Source organism: Sturnira hondurensis, unplaced genomic scaffold (genome assembly GCF_014824575.4).
Source record: "Sturnira hondurensis isolate 20B ecotype Veracruz unplaced genomic scaffold, ASM1482457v3 Scaffold0020884, whole genome shotgun sequence".
NCBI lineage: Eukaryota > Metazoa > Chordata > Mammalia > Chiroptera > Phyllostomidae > Sturnira > Sturnira hondurensis.
In genome coordinates, this window is record NW_028093515.1 from 3,089,974 (window position 1) to 3,110,532 (window position 20,559).

Sequence of the window (20,559 nt, forward strand, 5' to 3'; positions counted from 1 at the left end):
TTTCAGGAGCATCCCCTCCGCGCCTAACTCAACACCCTGAGGGCAGATGCTGGAAAAACAGGGAATCCTCACATTTCTTGGTGACTGCAGGAGGTGGTCACAGCCGAGGCTCAACAGTCCACTAGCTCAGCCTGAAGTATGTATGCTTCGGCCTGGCTTGGCCCCGAGGCCTGCGCAGAGCGACCAGGCTCAAGGAATGGTTCTAATCAACCCCGACTCCTAGCACTAGGCGCCTTCCCTACAAGATAGGTGCGGTCTTCTGAAACCTGTGAGCTGGGGGTCGTGGGGTCACGCGAGGTCCTGGGGACGCATTTGCTTCAGACGCACAGTGTTCTGCAGAGTCCTGGATCCGGCGCTGCGCTTCAGCCGAAGACCGAGAGCCTGAAAGTGTGGCAGCACTGGGAAGTAAGATGGGGGAGGATGTGGGAAACTTTTGTCAGCTGCTCCTATTTCTCTGGCCCGGACTGCGGGAGCCGCCTCCAGCTCAGCCCGCGTGGAGCTTTCCGCAGGCCAGACCGTCTGGGCCCACGAGAGCGGCCAGCCACCCCAGAGCCAGCTCCGAGAAGCGCAGCGCTCGCGCCTCCGCGCCCCTCCACTCTCCGGGCACCGCGGCGGCAGCCACCGCCACTCCCCCACATTCCAGAGGCCGCAGCGCCGTCTCCTTCCTCGCATTCCTGCTCCCACAAAGGAGTCCCTCCGCCCCCGCGCGGCCGCGGGAGGAGGGGGCGCGGCCCGGAGCCTCAGAGCGCACATTCCTCCGCTTCGCGCGCCAGTGAGCGGAGCGCAGCGGCCCCCGGACTGCGTGGCCCGCGGAGCGACCCCGGCCGGGCGCCGGCCCCGCCCCGCGCCTAGGGGTCCCGGGGCGGGCTCCGGGTTCGGGCGGACGATGCAGCGGCGCAGCCGGAGCGGCGGCGGGAAGCCGAGGCGGAGGTGACGCGCGGGGGCCGGCGGGCCGGGCCATGCAGCGTTCCCGGGCGGCCGCAGACGAGGCGGCTCTGCTCCTGGCCGGGCTGGCCCTGCGGGAGCTGCAGCCAGGCGGTGACTCTCCGGGTCGGGGTCGGCAAGGGCCGCGGCCCGGGCCTGGAGAGGAGGCGGCGCCGGCGCTGGGCCGCCGAGGGAAGGGCGGCGCCGGCGGCCCCGAGGCCGGAGTGGACGGACTGAGCCGTGGGGAGCGCGGCCCGCGGCGCGCGGGGTGCCCGGAGCTGAGCGCGCAGCCGGCGGGCAGCCCGCGGGCCAGCCTGGCGGGCTCTGACGGCGGCGGCGGCAGCGCCCGCTCCAGCGGCATCAGCCTGGGCTACGACCAGCGCCACGGCAGTCCACGCTCCGGCAGCTCGGACCCGCGTCCCGGCCCCGGGCCGCCGTCGGTGGGCAGCGCCCGCTCCAGCGTATCCAGTCTGGGTTCCCGCGGCTCGGCCGGCGCGTACGCCGACGCACTCCTGCCCGGCGCCGGCCCCGCGCCGACTCGCTCCCCGGAGCCCGCCGGGCCGGCCGCCTTCCCTCTGCCTTCGCTCCCGATGCCCCTGGGCCGAGAGGCCGGCCCGAGCGCGGCGGAGCGGCGGCTGGAGGCGTTGACGCGAGAGCTGGAGCGGGCGCTGGAAGCGCGAACGGCGCGGGACTACTTCGGTGAGCGGGTCTTTCGGCGGCGGAGTGGATGTCCCTCCTCCGAAGGGATCGGCGGAGGACAGGCTTGGGTGGCCCGGGGCTGGCGCTGTCGAGGGGCCGGGATGAGGAGGGGGATCCGGCGGCGCGTTCCGTAGGTGTGTGAGGGTGGATCGCCGGCCTCTTCTCTAGGTCATGCGGCCGGAGAGGGGTTCTGAGAAAATGAGTTGATGCCCTTATCCTAACTGGGAGAAAAAGTCATGTTAATAGGCTGAACAAGCCATTTCCGGGTAATTTTTTTCTGAATCCTTGGCTCTCCCCTCTGTTCATACTACTTGATGATTTGTGACCAGGGTTGGTCTAAGCTGTGTCGGGCCCCAGCCCACGCGGTGTTCCCCCCACGCCAGCAGTATAGGTTTCGGAGACCGGGCGGCGGAGTGGTTCAGGTACCAGCAGACCCCGCCTGACCTGAGGCTCCGCCGGGCCTGAAGTGAGACAGTAGCAGTCGGAGGTAGAGTGGTGAGGGAGGAAGAGTCCACCAGGAGGGGCAGGGGAAGGGAGGGGGACCAAGCCTGTCACCCTGGGCTTTCTTTCGTCTCTCCGGGCAGCGCTTTGTACATGGGATGTTTCCAAAGGGAATCCTGCTTGACAGCATTTGCAAAGCTACCGGTTTGTGACAGTCTCACTTTTCCAATCTGAGCCTGGCCCGCACAGATCTCCTTTAGACCTTTGGACAGTTCTTAGGACTCTTAAAGCTTGAGGTTCTTAGAAGAGGCCTGGGGAGGGGGTTTCCTTCCCTCCCTCCCTGATAAGTAGGAAAGCTGAGGAACCCAGCTTTGGGCTCGGGGCGCAGGATGGGGGGCGGGGCTGGCTGGTGGTTATCCTGGCCAGGGACTGAGGCTGTGGCTGGGTTTCATGCATTCATTTCTGCTTAGCAGCTCAGGACGCCCTGAACTGGATCCTGAGCGGAGAGGAGGCTGTATGTGACAGGTCAGATGGGGGCATTTCTGGTAGAGGAAATAATCTGGGCAAAAGGAGGCAGGGCAAGTAAGGATGCGGATTGTCCCACTACTTCTCTGGGGTTGCAGCCCAGGCGGGACCGACCAGGTGGTCAAGGGAGTGTGTGGGCCTGCTTTCGGCACGGAGACGCAGAAGGGCTTCAGGCTCCTGTGGGAGCGGTAGGGTGAGAATGTCTGGGGTGACTGAGAATGTTTGTGGCCTGGCCTGGGAGCAGGGGGATGAGTTAGAGAGCTGCTGCCTCTTGTGCCTGGCTGGCGCACGAGCAAACGCGGTCTTCTGAGGAGAGAAGACTTTTCATTGCTCTGACTTTTCATTCCTGCCCCTACCCTACTGCAGAACCTGGTGGGGGTGTGTTCTGTGGGTCTGCCCAGCTCCAAATGAATCTTTGTGTGAAGGTTAAGTGGCCAGACCCAGGCAGGTCATGGGAGAAGTGAAGGGGCCCAAGGCACAAGACCACAGGGGGCGGGGGGGGGGGGGAGTGGGTCAGCCTTTCTAGTAAAGGGAGCTGCCGCCTGGTTCCAGCCATTGAAGCAGTGGAAAGGGGAGGTGAGTGATGATAGATCTTGGTGTTCAAGAGAAGCTGAATTTAGGTAACAGTTTTCTGATTTTAAAAATATAGGCAACTATTTGCTTGAATGGCTGATGTTTTACTGCTGGTATTTGATGTTTTGGAACTCTAAAAGTGGCAATTGCCATGCGATTCCACCTGAAAAAATACAGCATTTTACACAAGGAGATCTGCAGGTAACCTGAGCCCCAGTGATTTGTGGCAAACCTCATCTCAGGGTGGGCATCTTCCTCTCTGTGCCATTCCGTCCTCTCCTTGACTCTGGCACCCGCTGACTTCCTGATCCTCCTGCCATTCATGGATGTCTTGGGAACTTCCCCATCTCTCCTCACCAAGGTCCTTCGCCATTAGCCAGCCAGCAGCCTCCGGTTTCCGGAACCTCTTTAAGTTTGGTGACCTCGCTGCCTTCTCCTCAGCCACCGAGTCCTAGAGCCATACCCTGTTTCTGCTGCCCTTCTGCAGCCTGCAGTTCTGACCGTGGCCTCTGCCTCACTCATACCTAGGATCCCTCCCATCGCTGTCTGCCCTGCGGAACTCAGCTCCAGGTCAGCGCTGCAGCCCCTGGTTCTGCCGCACACCAGGGGCCAGGGCGATGGTCTTCCGTTCTTCTGGGTGCCATCCACCACCCTAAGCCTTGGTCAGTTCCCTCTTGTGTTCCTTCAGCAACATTCCCCTGTCCTCCAGCCCCGCCTTTTCTACTTGTCTGAGACAGTTGAGCTCAGCAGCTGTCTTCCCAGTGGCTTCCTGTTCTTTTCCCCCTGGGTTCTCAAGTGCACATCCAGCTCTGAGGACAAGGGTCTTTCTGTCTCCAGCCCTACCTTCCAGCTTCCCTCTATCCACTGCCCTTGTCCTTTGGTTATAAGTATGTACAAGGATCTTTCATTAAAAACAAACAAACCGCAAAAAACACCTTGGCCCTTTCATCCATCTTCTCATCAGGGTGTCTGGTGGGCATCACCTTTGCTTCTCCGCCCCTGGTCTCCCCTCCCTGGCTGTCCCAGCTCTCACACAGAACCCTGGTGCTGCCCCAGCCCCAGGGGGTGTTTGCCCGGCCTTTCTGTTCTGGCCCTCCCTGCTACGTCCCCCAGGAGGAGTCAGCTCTCCTTGAAACACTCTGCTCCCTGAGTTTCTGAAGTGCCTCCTGCTTCTCATTTTCCTTCTTCAGTGTATGTGTGTCCAGGTGACACGGGCACGTTTTTAGGGAGACAGCAAAGAGAACCAAAAACCTGATGCTGCAAGGTCACAGCCGGTCCTCCTGTCCCGGGTCCCACAGGCAGCGGACTGCTCCCTTTTCTTCTTCACCAGGTAGTCTGGTAACTTAGAGAAGTGACTAGGTCAGGCTTTCAAAATAGAAAGGCCAGAGTGGCGATGTGAGAGTGGATTGTTTTCATTTTAGAAAGATAAGTCTGACTGCGGTTTTGGGGATGCGTTATGGGGGGCCAGGCTGGGGCACCAGGGGGAGTCTGTTGAAATAACCATTGGGGTAAGAATTGGTCACGGTCAGTCAGTCAGGCTAGTGAGAGTGTGGGGAGGGAACGGAGTCAAGATAAGGGAACAGGAGTCGAGATTCAGAGTTGGAGGTGAGAGGTAGACCTGGCCACTCCCTAAAACTTAGCTACCCAGAAGTGCCGTTTCCTGAGCAGGAGTCCAGAGGCATGCGCAGGCTCCCAGCGGACCCTGCAGAGGTCTGGGGGCCCGATGGGAGGTGGAGCAGTGACTTGGGAGAGAGGTCCTGGCTGGCAGAGCCCTCTGCAGGTGGCAGTTGAGAGGGGCTGGGACCACCCAGGCAGACCCGCAGACAGGGTGTGTTTGGCTTCTGCCTTTTCAAAACAGTTAAGTTAGTGATTACCTTCAGTATGGAAAGATTTCACACACAAATCTAGGTATCTAACTTTTCTTGAAAAATGAGAATCTTTAGCAGTGCTGGGCCTGCATTCACACCCTGTAGCTCACAGGTGGCAGACACAAGGCCCACAGGCCCAATCAGGCCCTCCACTTGGTTTTATCCAGCCCGGCACCTTGTTTCTACCCAGCGGCAGTGCCGAGCTCCTTGCTCCTGGTTAAGGAGCAGTTACATGTATACAGTCCTAAAATTACATTCGGCCCTTTGAAGACAACAGCAAGGCTGGTGTGGCCCCTGGTGAAAAAGAGTTTGACGCCCCTGCGGCTGTTGGCGCAGCTGAGACATGGCTCTCTTCTCTGTTCACCTGGGTCACCACCAGCCACCTTTACCTTCCTGCCTGGTTTGAGAGCGAATGAACTGGTCCTCCTCAGCCCTGGGAGAACAGTCATGGGTGACCCAAGACAGAGTAGGAGAAAATCTGACCTGGGAAGGGTGAGGAACCAGGTGCAGGTCATGTCCTGGAAACCAAAGAGGAGAGGTCCCCTTGCAGCAATATCCAAATGGCAAGTCGTGGACTTGGAGTTCGGAGATGACCGAGTGTGGACTGCGCTTGCTTTTTTGACGGAGGGAAGGAGGAGGGAAGCGGGGTGGCTGATGGGGAGAGGGGCTCTTTAAGGTGGAAGAGGCTTGGCCGCGGTTAAATGTCAAGGAGAGAGATCTGGTAGAAAGCAGGAGGGAGAGGGTGAGGGTGGCAGGCCCTGGAGCAGCCAGATTCGGGTCCAGCAGGCAGGTGGAGCGCATCTGCACGCCCTTGGGGCCTGGGACCCCCTGGGGAGCTCTGAGACGGGCATTTCTGATGTGTGACCTGGCCACTTATGGGCTGGGTGTCCAGGAGCACCGGGCAGGGAGTCCTCTAGGGCCAGTGCCAAATTTTGCCGTGGCATTCCTTGTTACGCCTCTTCTTGCCACCCCTCCTCCCCTGCCTGCTGGGCACCCCAGCCTGTGCTACCAGGGGTGGTCTCTGATTCCACCTAGCAATCCCAGAGGCTTTGCTTAAAAACCACATACTCAGACATGTTTTTAATCAGCTTCATTGTCCTCCATCGCACTGCTTCCTCCTGAGGTACTGTGCGTTTTCTGTCTCCCTCCACTGGCATACAGGCCCCTGAGGGTGGGGACTTGATTGGTGCCTTGTAGACTCGCCTGCTCCGCCATGTGCAGAGGGCGTGTGGCCGGCCATCACTGTTGATGTGCTGACTAACGAGACAGTACTAACCTGAGGGCACAGATGAGAGCAGTGGGGCTGGGGCCGGTCAGTGGCTCTGCCCTGTCTGTGCCTGTGTGGTCTTCCTTCCTTCTGGGTCATGGATGGAAGAAAGGCGTTTTCCTTAGTCTAAGAAGAGCAGGTCATGGGGGAGGGGGTTCAGAATGACTTCCTAGGTAAAAACAGGTCGTCAGGATTTTGATCATGAGGATGACTCTGTGCTGGGTACTTTGCTAAACAACAGCAGCAACAAACCCTACGTAGTGGGTACCCTTATCGTCCTGTGTTAGCCAGTAATAACTGCGTGCTGGAGGCCTCGAGAAGTTCGCTTGCCCAAGGTCAGGCGTGTGGGCAGCGTTAGGACTGGGAGTTGGACGCCTGTCTCTCCAGCCCCACAGTCGTGATGCTGACCGCTGCTCTCTCCTACCTCTCCCACCCACAGGCATTTGCATCAAGTGTGGGCTTGGCATCTATGGAGCAAGGCAAGCGTGCCAGGCCATGGGGAGCCTGTATCACACCGACTGCTTCACGTGTGACTCCTGTGGTAGGTAACCTCTTTGTGGCCCCTCTGGCACCATGAGCTGCCTTGTGCCTAAGTCCCAGGTAGATGGATTTCCGGGTCTGACCTAGGCGGAAGTGTGGAGGAGGCTAAGTTGTGGCCCCTTTCTCTCTGGGCCTGGCCTGTCTGAGAGGCCCAAAGCCCTGGGGAGATGTGTGGGGCCAGGGAGGAGCCTTTGGCTGGCCTTCGGGAAGGCCTCCTCTCTGGGCCAGGGCTTTGGAGCCTTCCTGCCTTGCAGGGTACTTCTGGTGGCTCCTGGCTGCCTCGGTGCTGTGCCTTCTCCCTGCCTGGGTGTGGGACCAATAGTTCTGTTCCATGAAATTCTGTTTTGTGTGAATTTTGCACGCACTATAAACTATAAATGTTGTAATTGAACCTAGACAAAGGTACAAAGAGAGAAAAGTAACTATAACCCAACCAGCATAGCCCACTCTTGATTTTCCTGCTGTCCTTTCAGGCTTTGCCCCAAAGCACACATCTTTCATTCATTTACACTAAACATTTTAATCTTTTATTTTATTAAAGTATAGTACAGGCCCAGTGTTAAGTCATATCATTCTGAGAAGCTGTTTTTCCTATAGCAGAAAAACACTCATTTTTTTCATTATTGTAGGAATTCTTCACATATCTTGGATAACGTTCTTTGTTGGATATATGTATTGTAAATTCTTATTTACTTTATTTTATTTTGAAGATTTTATTTATTTATCTCCAGAGAGGGGAAGGGAGGGAGAAAAACATCATTATGTGGTTGCCTCTTAGGTGCCCCCCACTGGGGACCCTGCGCACAACCCAGGCATGCGCCCTGACTGGGAATCGAACTGGCGACCTTTTTGTTTGCAGCCCAGCACTCAATTCACTGAGCCATGCCAGCCAGGGCTGTAAATTCTTCCTAACTGATTCTTGCTTCATTACTTTCAAAATGAAGTCTTTGGATGAAAAGACATCTTTAATGAAGTCCATTAATCTTTGTTGATAGTTATTTCTTTTAATGTCCTCTCCCTGAGGACATTACAGTCTTTGTAGTCTCCTGTTGTAGATGTGAGTTGTTCTTTTGTAAGCCTATTAAACACACATACTCTGTTTCTCTAATATTCTCAGTCTCTGATGCCTTCTCAAGTCCTCCTTCTCTGGCTGACTGTTTACTCTTGGTCGTGATGCCTTGTTTTCTCACGTGTTTTGTGACTTTGGATTGTGGCAGGACGCCTGAGGGAGTTTGTTGAGGTCTGTATTGAAGGTTCATCTTCCTAGGGAATGTTGGAAAGCTTTCTGTAATGGAACGTTTTAAACTTGAATGGGGGTAAATGTATTTTTTTTTTACTTTTATGAGTATTCTTATATACTCATGGACTTTTATTCATGTAATATATTGCAGTAGAGTCATTATTCTTTTTCATGTGCAAATTGTCTCAAACTTGGCCAGAGGAAGTCCCTTCCAATTGGCTTCTGTGCCCTTCGACAAGTTCCCATCATCCTTTGAGCACTTCTGTACTCTGGTACAAGATGTTCTAGGTTTATCTTTGTTTTTAATTGAGTGCAATTTATATATAGTACAGCAAACAGATCCTAAGTATATGGTAAAAAGATTTGGATAAGTGTATCTATTTTTATATAACCCTAACAAAGATATAGAAAAAATATTTTTTAATCTTTCCCGAGGACATTTTTTCATTGCTTTAGAGAAGAAAGGGTAGGGGGAGGGAGGAAGAGAGGGAAGGATGGAGAGAGAGACAGAGGCAGAGAGAGAGACAGAGAAACATCGATCGGTTGCCTCCTGTATATACCCCGACTGGGGATGGAACCTGCAACCTCGGTATGTTCTCTGACCAGAAATCGAACCCACAACCTTTCAGTGCACAGGATGACCCTCCAACAAACTGAGCCACACCAGCCAGGGATTGAAAATTTTAAACACCCTGGAAACTTCTCTCTTGCCCTTTGTAATTACTCTGTATGCTCCCTAGTCAGTCCACATAACCAGTGTCATGTCCACCACCGTAGGTTAGTTTTGTCAGTCCTAGAACTTTGTATAAATACAAGCATGTAGTCTGTACTATTTTGTGGTTGATTTTTATTTCTGCTAAGCGTATCAACTTTTTTGTCCATGTTATTGCATGGACTAAGGGAGTCGTAGCTCACTCCTTTTTTGTTGCTCAATAGGAGTCTATTGTATGAATACACCACATTTTTATATCACAATTTATTTATCCATTTGACTCTTGGTAGATACTAGATGGTGCTATAAACATTCTTGTGCTGGTCATTTGTGGACAAATGTTTTCATTTCTCTTGGGTAAGTTACAAGAAGTGGAATTTCTGGGTCATGGGCTAAGTGTATGTTTAACTTCATAAGAAACTGGCAAGCTATTTCGAAAGGGCTTGTGCCAATTTATACTCCTGCTAGAAAATATAAGAAAGTTGGGTTAGTCTCTGTGTCAGCTGGCAATTGGTATTTAGTCTTTTCAATTTTAGCCATTCTAAATATATATGGCATAGTATCTCATTGTGATTTTAATTTGTGTTTCCCTGAGAACTAATGAGGTTGAGCATCTTTTTTTCTGCTTCTTGGTCATTTGTATCATCTTTTATGAAGTCTGTTCAAGTCTTCAGTTTTTAAATTGGGAGTTATTTGTTCTTACTGTTTAGTTGTAGGGAAAAATATATATCTTCTGAGTACACGTTGTTTTCATGTGTGTTTTGTATTTTTTCCTAGTGTGATTTAAAAATATTTTAAAATTATTTTTAACCAAATTTTATTTTGATGAAATCCAGTTTGTCAGTTTTTTTTTAATATCTTCTTTTTTTCCCCTAGATTTTTTTTAAAGATTTTATTTATTTATCTTAGAGTGGAAGGGAATGAGAGAGAGAGAGAGAGAAATATCAATGTATGGTTGCCTCTGGTGTGTCCCCTGCCGGGAACTGGCCCACAACCCAGGCATGTGCCCTAACTGGGAATCGAACCGAGATTGTGTGGTTCGCAGGCCCGTGCTCAATCCACTGAGCTACGCCAGCCAGGAGTTTTGGGGTTTTTTTAGATTTTATTTATTTATCTTTAGAGAGGAAGGGAAGGAGAGAAGGAGAGAAACATCAATGTATGGCTGCCTCCCATGAGTCCCCTGCTGGGAACTGGCCCGCAACCCAGGCATGTGGCCTGACTGGGAATCGAACCTCGATTGTGTGGTTCCCAGGCCCGCGCTCAATCCACTGAGCCACACCAGCCAAGGCTGTTGTTGTTTTATAGTTACTATTTTTTATGATTTAAATTTTTTTGTCTCCCTTTAAGTCATGAAGATAGTTTCCTATGTTTTCTTCTAGAAGTTTTAGGTTTCTCATTTTTATGTTTAGGTTGATAACCCATTTCACATTAATTTTTATGTATGGTATGAAGTATGAAATTGAATGTTTTATTATTATTATTATTTTAGAGAGAGGGGATGGGTGGGGAGAAAGAGAGGGAGAGAAACATTGAAGTGAGAGAGAAACATCCATCGGTTGCTTCTTGTATGTGCCCTGACCGGGGATTAAACCTGCAACCCAGGTATGTGTCCTGACCAGGAATTGAACCTGTGACCTTTTGCTTTGCAGGCTGATGCCCAACCAGATGAGCCACACCCATCAGGGCTGAATTTTATTTTCTTCCCATGTGGCTATTCAGTTGTTTCAGTACTAGGTGCTGAAAAGATTTTGCTTTCCTGCTTGTGTGTTTGTTGAAATATTTAGGGGTCTACTTTTGGACTCTGTTCTGTTCCAGTGCTCTTTTTGTCTGTCCTCATCCCAATATTATTACACTATCTTGATTACTGTAAATCTTAAAATAGGAGGCAGTGTAAGTCTTTACATTTTGTTGATTTTTTTCAAGATTTTAGTTATTCTGCGTGGGTTTTTTTTTTTAAGATTTTATTTCCAGAGAGAGGGGAAGGGAGGGAGAAAGAGACGGAGAGAAACATCAATGTGTGGTTGTCTCTCCCATGCCCCCACAACTGAGTCCCTGGCCCGCAACCCAGGCATGTGCCCAGACTGGGAATCGAACCAGCGACCCTTTGGTATGCAGGCCAGCACTCAATCCATTGAGCCATACCAACCAGGGCTATTCTTTGTATTTGTATATAAACTTCAACATTAGCATGTCGGTTTCCACATACACACACACAATGAGTGCTGGCATTTTGATTGGGCAGCACTGAATGTATAGGTCGGTTTGAGGAGAATTGATACCAGCACACTTGAAGCCATGAGGATGGTTGTCAGAAGCTGTGCAGGGTCTGTGACGAGTCAGCCGCTACCGTTTCTGCAGACGCTGACTGAAGACCTGAGCCGACCGGGCGGAGGCTCAGCACCGCAGGCTGCACGTGCACCCTGTTGGCATCATGCCTGCCCTCCCAAGTCCACCGGGGTGGCACAGACTGGCCTTCGTGGATGCTGGGTATGCAGTGGGTATGTGTCAGGGCTGAGCCTCCCTGAGCTTAGGGAATGCCAGTGTGTTATAAAGGGCTGCCAGCAAAGCTCTCTGACCCTCGTCCTGGAGAAACACATCGTTGTTATACTGGACAGCAAACAAACCTGCGAGGGCAGACTGCTTCGGAGGAAGACGCCATCTCTGCCTTCTAAGCAGTTGCTCCACAGGTGTCCGTGGAAGGATAATCCAGAATGAGAGCTGCCAGCCCTTGGTTTGTAAGATGCGCAGAACTGCAAGAGACCCAGCGGAGAGCTGTTCTCGGCCGTGGTCTTCTCTGTTTATGCAGGTCTTTCACAGTTCCTCCCAGCAAAGTTTGGTTTTTCAGAGTAAGGTCAGACATGTCTCTTATTAAGTTTATCCCTTAGTACTTACAGATTTTTTTGGATACTATTATAAGGGCAGTTTTAAAAATTATAAGTTCGTTTTCCAATCATTTGTTGCTAGCATATGAAAATATATTGGGTTTTTATATGTTGTCCACCTATCCTACCACCTTGGTAAACTCACTTATGCTAGTAGTTTTTTTGTAGATTCCTTATAATTTTCTACAAAACACAATCATGTCATCTGTGTTTAAAAATAGTATTACTTGCCCTGGCTGGTGTGGCTCAGTGGATTGAGCACCTGCCTGCAAACCAAAGGGTCACTGGTTCGATTCCCAGTCAGGGCACATGCCTGGGTTGCAGACCAGTTCCCAGCAGGGGACGCATGAGAAGCAACCATACATTGATGTTTCTCTCCTTCTCTCCTTCCCTTCCCCTCTAAAGATAAATAAATAAAAATCCAAAAAAAAATAGTATTACCCTGGCTGGTGTGGCTCAGTGGTTTGAGTGCTGGTCTGCAAAACAAAGGGTCACTGGTTCGATTCCCAGTCAGGGCACATGCCTGGGTTGTGAGCCAGGTCCCCAGTTGTGGGTGCGTGGGAGAGGCAACCACACATTCATATTTCTCTTTATCTCTTTCTCCCTGCCTTCCCCTCTCTAAAAAGAAGTCAATAGAATCTTTAAAAAATAGTCTTTTCCTTCCCAATTAAAAAAAAATATTTCCCTGTCTTATTTTGTACCGTGTGTGGCAAATGTTGAACCCTAAGTGGAGAAGCATCTACTGTTCCCCCATCATGCCTCGTGTCAGCTGTGGGTTTGCGTGGATGCCCCTCATCAGGTGAAGGAGGCGCCCTCATGTGGCTGGTCAGGTGCCAAGTCGTCTTCCCGACTCTCGTGGGGACGCTCCTCGGGGGACGCTCCTCGCAGCGGTTGGGGCTGCTGCTTTGACGAGGACGCCTCTTTCCTGTCAGGCTCCTTCACCTCATCAGAGTTGTATTTCTGACGTTCATGGAATAAGGAAATTCATTCTGAAAAGTGCTCTCGGTTTAACTGAAGTAAATGTGATTTTTTAAAAAATTAGAACATCAGGGTACATTTGAAATAAATCTTTCAAATATTTTTTTAAAGATTTTTATTTATGTATTTATCTTTAGAGAGGAAGGGAAGGAGAGAAGGAGAGAAATACCAGTGTATGGTTTCCTCTCACGCGTCCCCTGCTGGGAACTGGCCTGCAACCCAGGCATGTGCCCTGACTGGGATTCGAACCGTGATCGTGTGGTTCCCAGGCCCACGCTCAATCCACTGAGCTACACCAGCCAGGGCTAAATTTTTCAAATATTTGGCAACCTCTTACAATAGTTCTGCTGACAACATGTTCTATTTAATTTTTATTAATTGCTATATGAAAAGATGCTCAACAGCACTAATAATCAGGAAAGTGCCAATTAACAGCACAGTGAGATGCCACCTTACGCCAGTCAGAATGGCCACCATCAATAAATCAACACACCAGTGCTGGTGAGGATGTGGGGGGAAGGGAACCCTCGTGCTCTGTTGGTGGGAATACAGGTTGGCGCAGCCGCTGTGGAAAGCAGTTTGGAGTTACCTCAAAAAAGTAAAGGTAGAACTACCTTATGAACTAGTGATTCCGCTTCTGGGTATTTATCCATAGAATCTGAAGCCACGAATTCGACAAGATACATGCATCCCTGTGGTCCTTTTATATGCAGCATTATTTGCAAGAGCCAAGACACGCGGCAGCCCAAGTGCCCATCAATAGAGGAGTGGGTAAAGACGCTGTCGTACACATATACGAGAAAACACTTGGCCGTAAAAAGAATGAAATCTTACCATTTGTGACAACACGGATGGATCGGGAGGGTATTATACCAAGTAAACCAGAAAAGACAACATGTGATCTCACTGATATGTGGAGTATTAAAAAAAAAAAAGGACAAACAAAACAGAAACAGACTCATTAACAGAGACAACAGACTGCTGGCTGCCCTGGGGGAGGGGGTTTAGGAGGCTGGGTGGAGAAGATGAAGGGGTTAAGAAGGACAGAAGAGTCAGGGATGTAAAGCACAGCTTAGGGAATGCAGTCAGCGATATCCTATGGTGTCAGATGGCACTGTGCTTACTGGGGGGTGGGGATCGCTTCATAGGTCATTTAAATGTTTAATCACTGTGTTGTACACCTGAAATGAGGATTGTGTGTCAATTGTAATTGAAAAGTAAATTTTAAAAATTAGTATAATAAGATAGCATTAAAGGGAAATTAAAACATTTGTCCCTAACCCGCGTCTCGTCTGCTGGAGGAGGGGGCTGAGAAGTGGCAGCAGGGACCCACCCCTGGTCTCCAGCAGCCCAGGGACCCCTCTCGACCCTCGTCCTTGTAGGGAGACGACTCCGTGGGAAGGCGTTCTACAATGTGGGAGAGAAAGTGTACTGCCAGGAGGACTTCCTGGTGAGTCAAAGGGGCAGGGGCCCTCTGGATTCCCATGCACCACACCCGAGGCCAGGAGCCAGCTGCTGGCTGGGCAGTGAGTGCCCCTTTGTCACGTAACCTCCTGGACCCTGTGTCTCCTGCCAGTACTCCGGGTTCCAGCAGACGGCTGACAAGTGCAGCGTGTGCGGACACCTCATCATGGAGATGGTGAGACCCTCCCCCAGCCTCCGGGGGCCTCTCTGGCGTGGGCGAACTCAGGCCCCCACCCTTTTTACCTGTTCAGACCTGCCAGGGGCTTGGAGCCAGAGCCTGTCCCGGGGGCTGTGCTGAGCCTTCCACCGCACTGACCCTTCACGGTCTCTCACCCCCAGATCCTCCAGGCCCTTGGGAAGTCCTATCACCCAGGCTGCTTCCGGTGCTCCGTGTGCAACGAGTGCCTGGACGGGGTGCCCTTCACTGTGGACGTGGAGAACAACATCTACTGTGTCAGAGACTATCACACGTGAGTAGCTGCGTGTGGCGCAGGCGTGACTCCCGCTGTTCCTTCAGCCTTCCCTGGAAACGTATTCCTGGCTGTACCATGTTCTCGTTCTTGACCTGTTCACTTCCGGCCTCCCCGTTTGTGCTCAGCGGGTGGGTCAAGGCACAGATCTCTGTCTTGAGCCCCCTCTCTCGGGTGGGTCAGCCACCATCCATCTCTTTGCTCTTGCCACCTTTGCTCGCATGCTCCCCTCTCCTAGTGGTAGGGACTTCCCTTACTGCCTCACCCAGAGTCTATACGTCTGCTCTGAGGGTCAGGCCAGGCCTCTTCTGCCTGGGATGGGGGGTTGGGGTCTTTGTCCTGCCTGTCTGGTCCCCATGTGAGCAGCCATTCTGTTCTCCCTTGATCTGACTTCAGGCTCAGCCCCGGTCCTATGTTGCTGCCTTGGATGGGGTTGGTACCTGGCATAGGTCCTTGGCACACAGCATGGAGTCAGGCTTTGCAGGCATCTCAGTTAGAGGGCACCCCAAACCTGGACATTAGTGGGCAGGGATCTTGCAGAAAGTGTGAGGAAGAAGGTTGAGTGGAACCTGAAGCCATCCTGGTGGAGGTGATCAAGGGGAGGAGACTTGGAGAGCCAGATAAAAGGCTAGTGCCAAGAAAGCATGGCAGAAGTTGCCCCCACCGTAGTGTGTCCACAGAAGGAAAGGGGGCCTGACACTTGGGCGCTGCCCCGGGGATGGGCCTGCCCTGTGTCCTTGACCTCTGATCACTCAGCTGGTCACTTCTGGTTTTCTTTATTTTTCTAGGGTTTTTGCACCAAAATGTGCCTCCTGTGCTCGTCCTATCCTCCCTGCACAGGTAGGAACCACTCACCAGGTGAGGACGAGGTGCCTGGTCCTGCCTGGATCAGCCCCGGTCCTTGGGCTCCCCTGGGAGGGCTGAGCAGATACTCCTGCCCCGTATCCCTCAGGGCCGAGGGGTGTGTATGCAGAGTGCTGTGTCCCTGCATGAGTTAGAGGGACATGGTGTCCCCTGCTGCTTGGCTTTCTTCAGCTCCTTTGCCCATGGATGGAAGAACTGCTCCTGGGTCTGGTACCTCTGCACGCAGAGGCAGTTGCGGGGGCGGGAAACCAGGGAGATGAGGAGACGGTCGGTGCAGGAGACATCCTTGGGTAGGGCAGCTCTCTGAGTCACTGGGTCTTCCACATACACTGGTTCTGCCCCAAGCGGGGGTAGCAGGATCGACAGTGGTCTCCTGGCTCCAGAGAACTGAAAAGAATACGTACCCACACGCTTACACCCACGTGATGGCTCTCGTGGGCGTGTATGTGCTTGTGGCTGCAGCCTTGGGCACGGGCACATCCGTTCTCGTGCATCTGCTGGTGCCGGTTCTGGCCTCACGGAAACCTAGGCGTCAGTGCTGACAGGGGCAGGAGTGCACGCCCACCGGGACCAGCACGTGGGGTAGGTTTGTGCCCCCAACACAATTCACCTCTTGCCCCAGCTTATTGTGTGTGAACCCCATCTTTTCCTCCAGGGCTGTGAGACGACCATCCGGGTGGTGTCCATGGACAGAGACTACCACGTGGAGTGCTACCACTGCGAGGTGAGCCTGCCCCCCCCCAGAAGGTGAGAGGCTGGGGCAGTGCCCCTTCACACGGGTCCCCCCCCCAGGTATTCTGTGGGCCCATCTCTTCCATTTAGCCTGTCCTCCCCACCCACCGTGAGCCCTGTCCCCAAGATACATTCTCTCAGCCTGTTTGCTATTCAGTCACATATTTACTAGTGACGTACAGTGTGGGGGGTATTGTAGATCACACAGAATATAGTCCTACTCCCATGGGAGAGCCGAGTCTTCGGGCACTGTCTACGCAGACCGTCATTGCTTCATAGGGAGCTTTCAGTGCACATGGGAGGCCTTGGGAAATCAGGGAGGGCTTTCTGGAGGAGGTAACACTGAAGCTAAGATTTGAAAGATGAACAAGAGGTAGCCAAGGAGGCAGTGGGAAGGGCATTTTCAGGCAGGTGAAGCAGACTGTGCTTCGGTGTGAAGGTGGGTGTGGTGTTTGGTTTCATTGGAGAAGTTGGCAAGAGCTGGGGACAAAAGGCCACGTGAGCTAAGGAGTGTGGACCTAACCTGAGGGCAATGGAGAATGATCAAAAAGGGTGACGCGATGGCATTTGGATTCTAGAAAGGGTTCAGCACTGGGCAGGGAATGAATGGAGGAAGAGGGGCAGGCAGCTGGGGTTCCCTGAGGAGGCTGGTCCTGGACTCAGGGAAGTAAATTGAGTTCAGTGAGTGATTGTTAGGTAATAAAAACAACTGAATTTGGTCAGTGACTGGATGTGGGAGTTTGGGGGTTGGGAGGACCCCCAGGAGAAAGGTGAGGGCAAGGGAGGGGGGAATAAGATGCTCTTATTTTTGGCTGGAGACACCTGAATAGAGGTGTCCAGGTGGCAGCTAGATGGACTGGGGTTCAGGCTCTGACTCCAGGGACAAGTACCTGGGAGTCATTGGTGTATATAACTTTCCTTGATGACCCTCTGCCCTGTGGTTTCTACAGCCTTGGCCTCCCTGAGATCTCAATTCAAGGAGACCAGTGCGCCCTCTTGGGGCAGCCTGGAAAATCTCTCCTGGTCGTAACTCGGAGCAGTGAGTTGTATGATGCGCCTCTTTCGGTTCCCTTCTCTCAGAGGTCACTGGCCCGCTTTGCCTGTGGTCTGGGGTCTGAGAATCCAGTGTTTGATGTATTTTGCCTGGCTTTTCATTGTTAAAGGTGGGATGGGAAGTCCAGTCCTTGTTACTGTGGTGGCCTGAAGCAGGAGCCCCTGCCTGGGTTGGTAGGCAGCTGCTGAAGCGAGGGGAGTGACAGGTCTTCCGGGGAGAGCTGCGGTGGATGGAGCAGGGTTCAGAATGGTCCAAGGAGCGGTAACGCTGGGAGGGATGTATGGAGGCAAAGCAATGTATAGGGAGGCCGAGAGTGGGTGAATGAGGAGGTAGGAGGAAAACCCAGGAGAGCAGCTGGGTTTCAGAGCCCAGGGAAGGACTAGGAGTGATAAATCTTCCCTCATCAAAGGTCCATGTGGAACCAGGTCTCTTCCCTCATCAAAGGTCCATGTGGAACCAGGTTGCCCAGGTGGGGCAAGCGGTCCAGTGGTGACCGGAATCCTGCTGGGGGAACAGAGAAGACGGATCCTGGCCTGCAGAGGGTCATGGTCCCCCTCTCCCAGTAATGGCATCCTGTTCTGCTGTCCTGGAGACTGTGGTGTCCCTCTGGGATCACTAAGCACAGTCCCCAGGGTAAGGTTGATCACAGGAGTCCAGGAGCAAGTCAAGCAGTGGGTGGGTCACCCCCAGAGCCTCGGGACTGTGAGACCCTCCGATGGGAACGAGGGTCTCTTAAGTCCTTTTTGTCCCCTCTGCTGTGCAGTAGTTAGTAGCAGGGCCACCGGGAAGCTGTGGCAGGACAGGGAGGACCCTGGACGCACGAGTGGCTTGGAACACGAGGCTCCGCTGCAGCAGCCCAGCTCCGTCACTTCTGGAGGGTGGGGCGGGTGTTGGCCGCAGGGCCTTTGGGTAACAAGTATCACGGCTTCAAGGCGGGAGTTCGGTCCTGTGTATGGTGGGAGCATGACTCAAGGGGCCTCCTTGGGGCGGGAGGCAAAACGAAGGGGAAAGGTCTTCAGTCTGGCCCGGTGTCCCACTCTCTCTGCCAGCACGTCTCCCACTACTGCCCCACACGCTTCCTGGCAGTAGTTTTACAGCAGTCACATGCCAGGCACATGGCTTGTTAAAAAATGAGCCCCTAACATATACCACACTAGTAAAGGGGCAAGATGAGGGAGGCAAAGCACAGCTCCTTGTTTACTTGACGGTCTCAATTCTTCTCTTCCATGATCTCTCAAGGCCGCTGGGGTCAGGCATTGACAGCCTCTCCTTCCCAAGATCACGGGGGACCCCACAGGGCAGGATCCAGGAGACACTTCTCAGTTGTCAGGGCCCTAACGTCTCAGCAGCTTTCCGCGCCGACCAGCCCCTTGCGGGCTTGTTGCCGTGCCCCAGGGACCATTTCTGGTTTTCCTCACTTATTTCCCCCTCACATTTCCTTGGCTCAGATCTCCATTTCTTCTTTATATTGGGGCCTCTACGGCTCAAGCCATTTGTCCTCTCTTCCAGTTTTCTGTGCTCCCTGGGAGATGTAATCCATTTTGTTAGGATCATCTCATTTTTGAAGAAGGTTTTGTTTATTTTTAGAGAGAGTGGAAAGGGGGAAGAAAGGGGTAGAGAAACATCCACGTGTGAGAGAAACATCCACAGTTTGCCCCTTGACTCGCAACCCAGGCACGTGCTCCACCAGGGAATGGAACCAGCGACCCTTTGGTTCGCAGGCTGGTGCTCGAACCACTGAGCCACACGGGCCAGAGCAGGGTCACCTCATTTTTACGCCCAGCCCAGCCACCATGTACTGCCCTGGCCTCTCTCCCAGACTGCAGGCTGGGTTGTCATCTCCCTCCTCTAAGAGGCACCCAGTTGCCTGTGTCCTATACTGAGCTCCCGATCCCCACCCGGCAAGAGGAAAGCCCGAGTACTCGGAAGGTTGGGCAGAGCCCTGCCGAACTGCCCACACCCCGGACCCAGAGGTGCCCAGTCTGTTCCCCTTGCCGACTCACACGGGGGCGCTGTGTTCTCTCCTAGGACTGCGGGCTTCAGCTGAGCGGGGAGGATGGACGCCGCTGCTACCCGCTGGAGGGCCACTTGCTGTGCCGCCGCTGCCACCTGCGGCGCCTCCGGCCAGGGCCGCTTCCCTCACCTGCTGTGCACGTCACAGAGCTCTGAGCAGGGGCGGGAGCCTGACCCTGGGGCAGTGTGTGTGTGTGTGTGTGTGTGTGCGCGCGCGCGCGCGCGCTCGCGCGAGGGCAGGCGGGACGGGTGACCCGGGTCGGGTCGGGGAGGAGCTTTGCGTCCTGGCGGAGCAGCTGCCCCGCCTCTGACGCCCCCCCCCNACTCCCCCCCCCCCCCCCCCCCCCGCCATTGCCACCAAGCTGCTGTCCGAGGGGCCGGCCCCACGGCAAAGCTACTATTTATTCACCGTCTGTGCCGTCTCCAGCCGCTTCCTTTCGGCTCTGCCGCTCCCTAACCCCCCTTTCTGTTCTGAGACAACACCCCCCCCAGTACCCCCGTAGGCCCCTCAGGGGCAGGCACCCAGACGCTGTGGGTGTAGAGGGGCAGGGGATGCTGGGTGGGGCCAGATTCCTGCGCCCGAGGGCCCAGGGAACCCCTGGCAGGGCGCGGACTGGCAGGCGGCAGTTGGCATGAGGGTGTGCGTGTTTGCGTGTCTCGTTAGGCGTCTTGCCCACCAGTGTGTGCCTTGTTTGGTTGGGGCCACGGGAGGAGGGTGTGGGGCCTGCAGAGGAGGCTTGCCTTTGGCCATTGTGGTCACCGGGATTTGGCCCCTTGGGTCCCAGGGGGTGTTTTCAGCCACGATCCCATCCCGTTTTCTCCCACCTCATCCCCCACCCTTCAGCCTCGGGAAAGGAACTTTCCTTCACTCGCGGGATTCCCATCACAAGTCTCTGAGGAGAGACCAGGAAGGGGCCCCTGCTCCCGCGACGGGAGGACCTCTGCTGCAGGAAAGCACTATGTCAGGCTCCAGGACTAATGCGTGCGATTTGACTTAAATTAAGTTTTACCTTTGGGGATATTTTCATTTTCTTTAAAAGAATATAGTTTTCTCCTAAAACCTGGCCCACCGTTGTTACCTTTAGGAAAGTTATAACCCACAAATGTCCAGTTGTATGTCATATTTTCAGGTGGTAAAAAGTATTGTAGTTTGACTATTTTTGTATAAATGACTCTAAAATCCTGATATATGTGTCTGCCTTTCAGATTTAGAATAATGGCGGGGGCGGGGGGTTTGTTTGTTGGTGCCTCACGAATGGTGACCTAATGAAGTGTGGCTGGAAGACATGCAGATTAAATTTTTTCTTTGAAAG

At 53.3% G+C, this 20,559-nt stretch overlaps 1 protein-coding gene across 2 annotated transcripts; it reads left to right on the forward strand.

The window, feature by feature from the left end:
• The first annotated feature begins 564 nt into the window (after positions 1 to 564).
• WTIP (WT1 interacting protein) lies at positions 565 to 20,322 on the forward strand. Of its 2 annotated transcripts, XM_037030784.1 has the most exons (8): positions 567 to 1,623; positions 6,737 to 6,838; positions 14,032 to 14,099; positions 14,226 to 14,288; positions 14,453 to 14,583; positions 15,372 to 15,423; positions 16,103 to 16,171; positions 19,262 to 20,322. In XM_037030784.1, exons 1-8 carry the CDS (start codon positions 960 to 962, stop codon positions 19,400 to 19,402), a joined length of 1,290 nt encoding a protein of 429 aa, XP_036886679.1. In that variant the 5' UTR covers positions 567 to 959; the 3' UTR covers positions 19,403 to 20,322. The 2 variants fall into 2 exon arrangements, with proteins under 2 accessions (XP_036886681.1, XP_036886679.1); XM_037030786.1 differs by lacking the exon at positions 6,737 to 6,838 and having other exon boundaries at positions 565 to 1,623.
• The last annotated feature ends 237 nt before the right edge of the window (positions 20,323 to 20,559 follow it).

Bases quoted from the DNA above. Each gene is read 5' to 3' on its own strand.
- WTIP (XM_037030784.1), top strand. From the start codon at position 960: ATGCAGCGTTCCCGGGCGGCCGCAGACGAGGCGGCTCTGCTCCTGGCC. The intron at 14,584-15,371 runs GTGAGTAGCTGC...TTATTTTTCTAG, and splicing joins TGTGTCAGAGACTATCACAC to GGTTTTTGCACCAAAATGTG. The intron at 16,172-19,261 runs GTGAGCCTGCCC...GTTCTCTCCTAG, and splicing joins TGGAGTGCTACCACTGCGAG to GACTGCGGGCTTCAGCTGAG.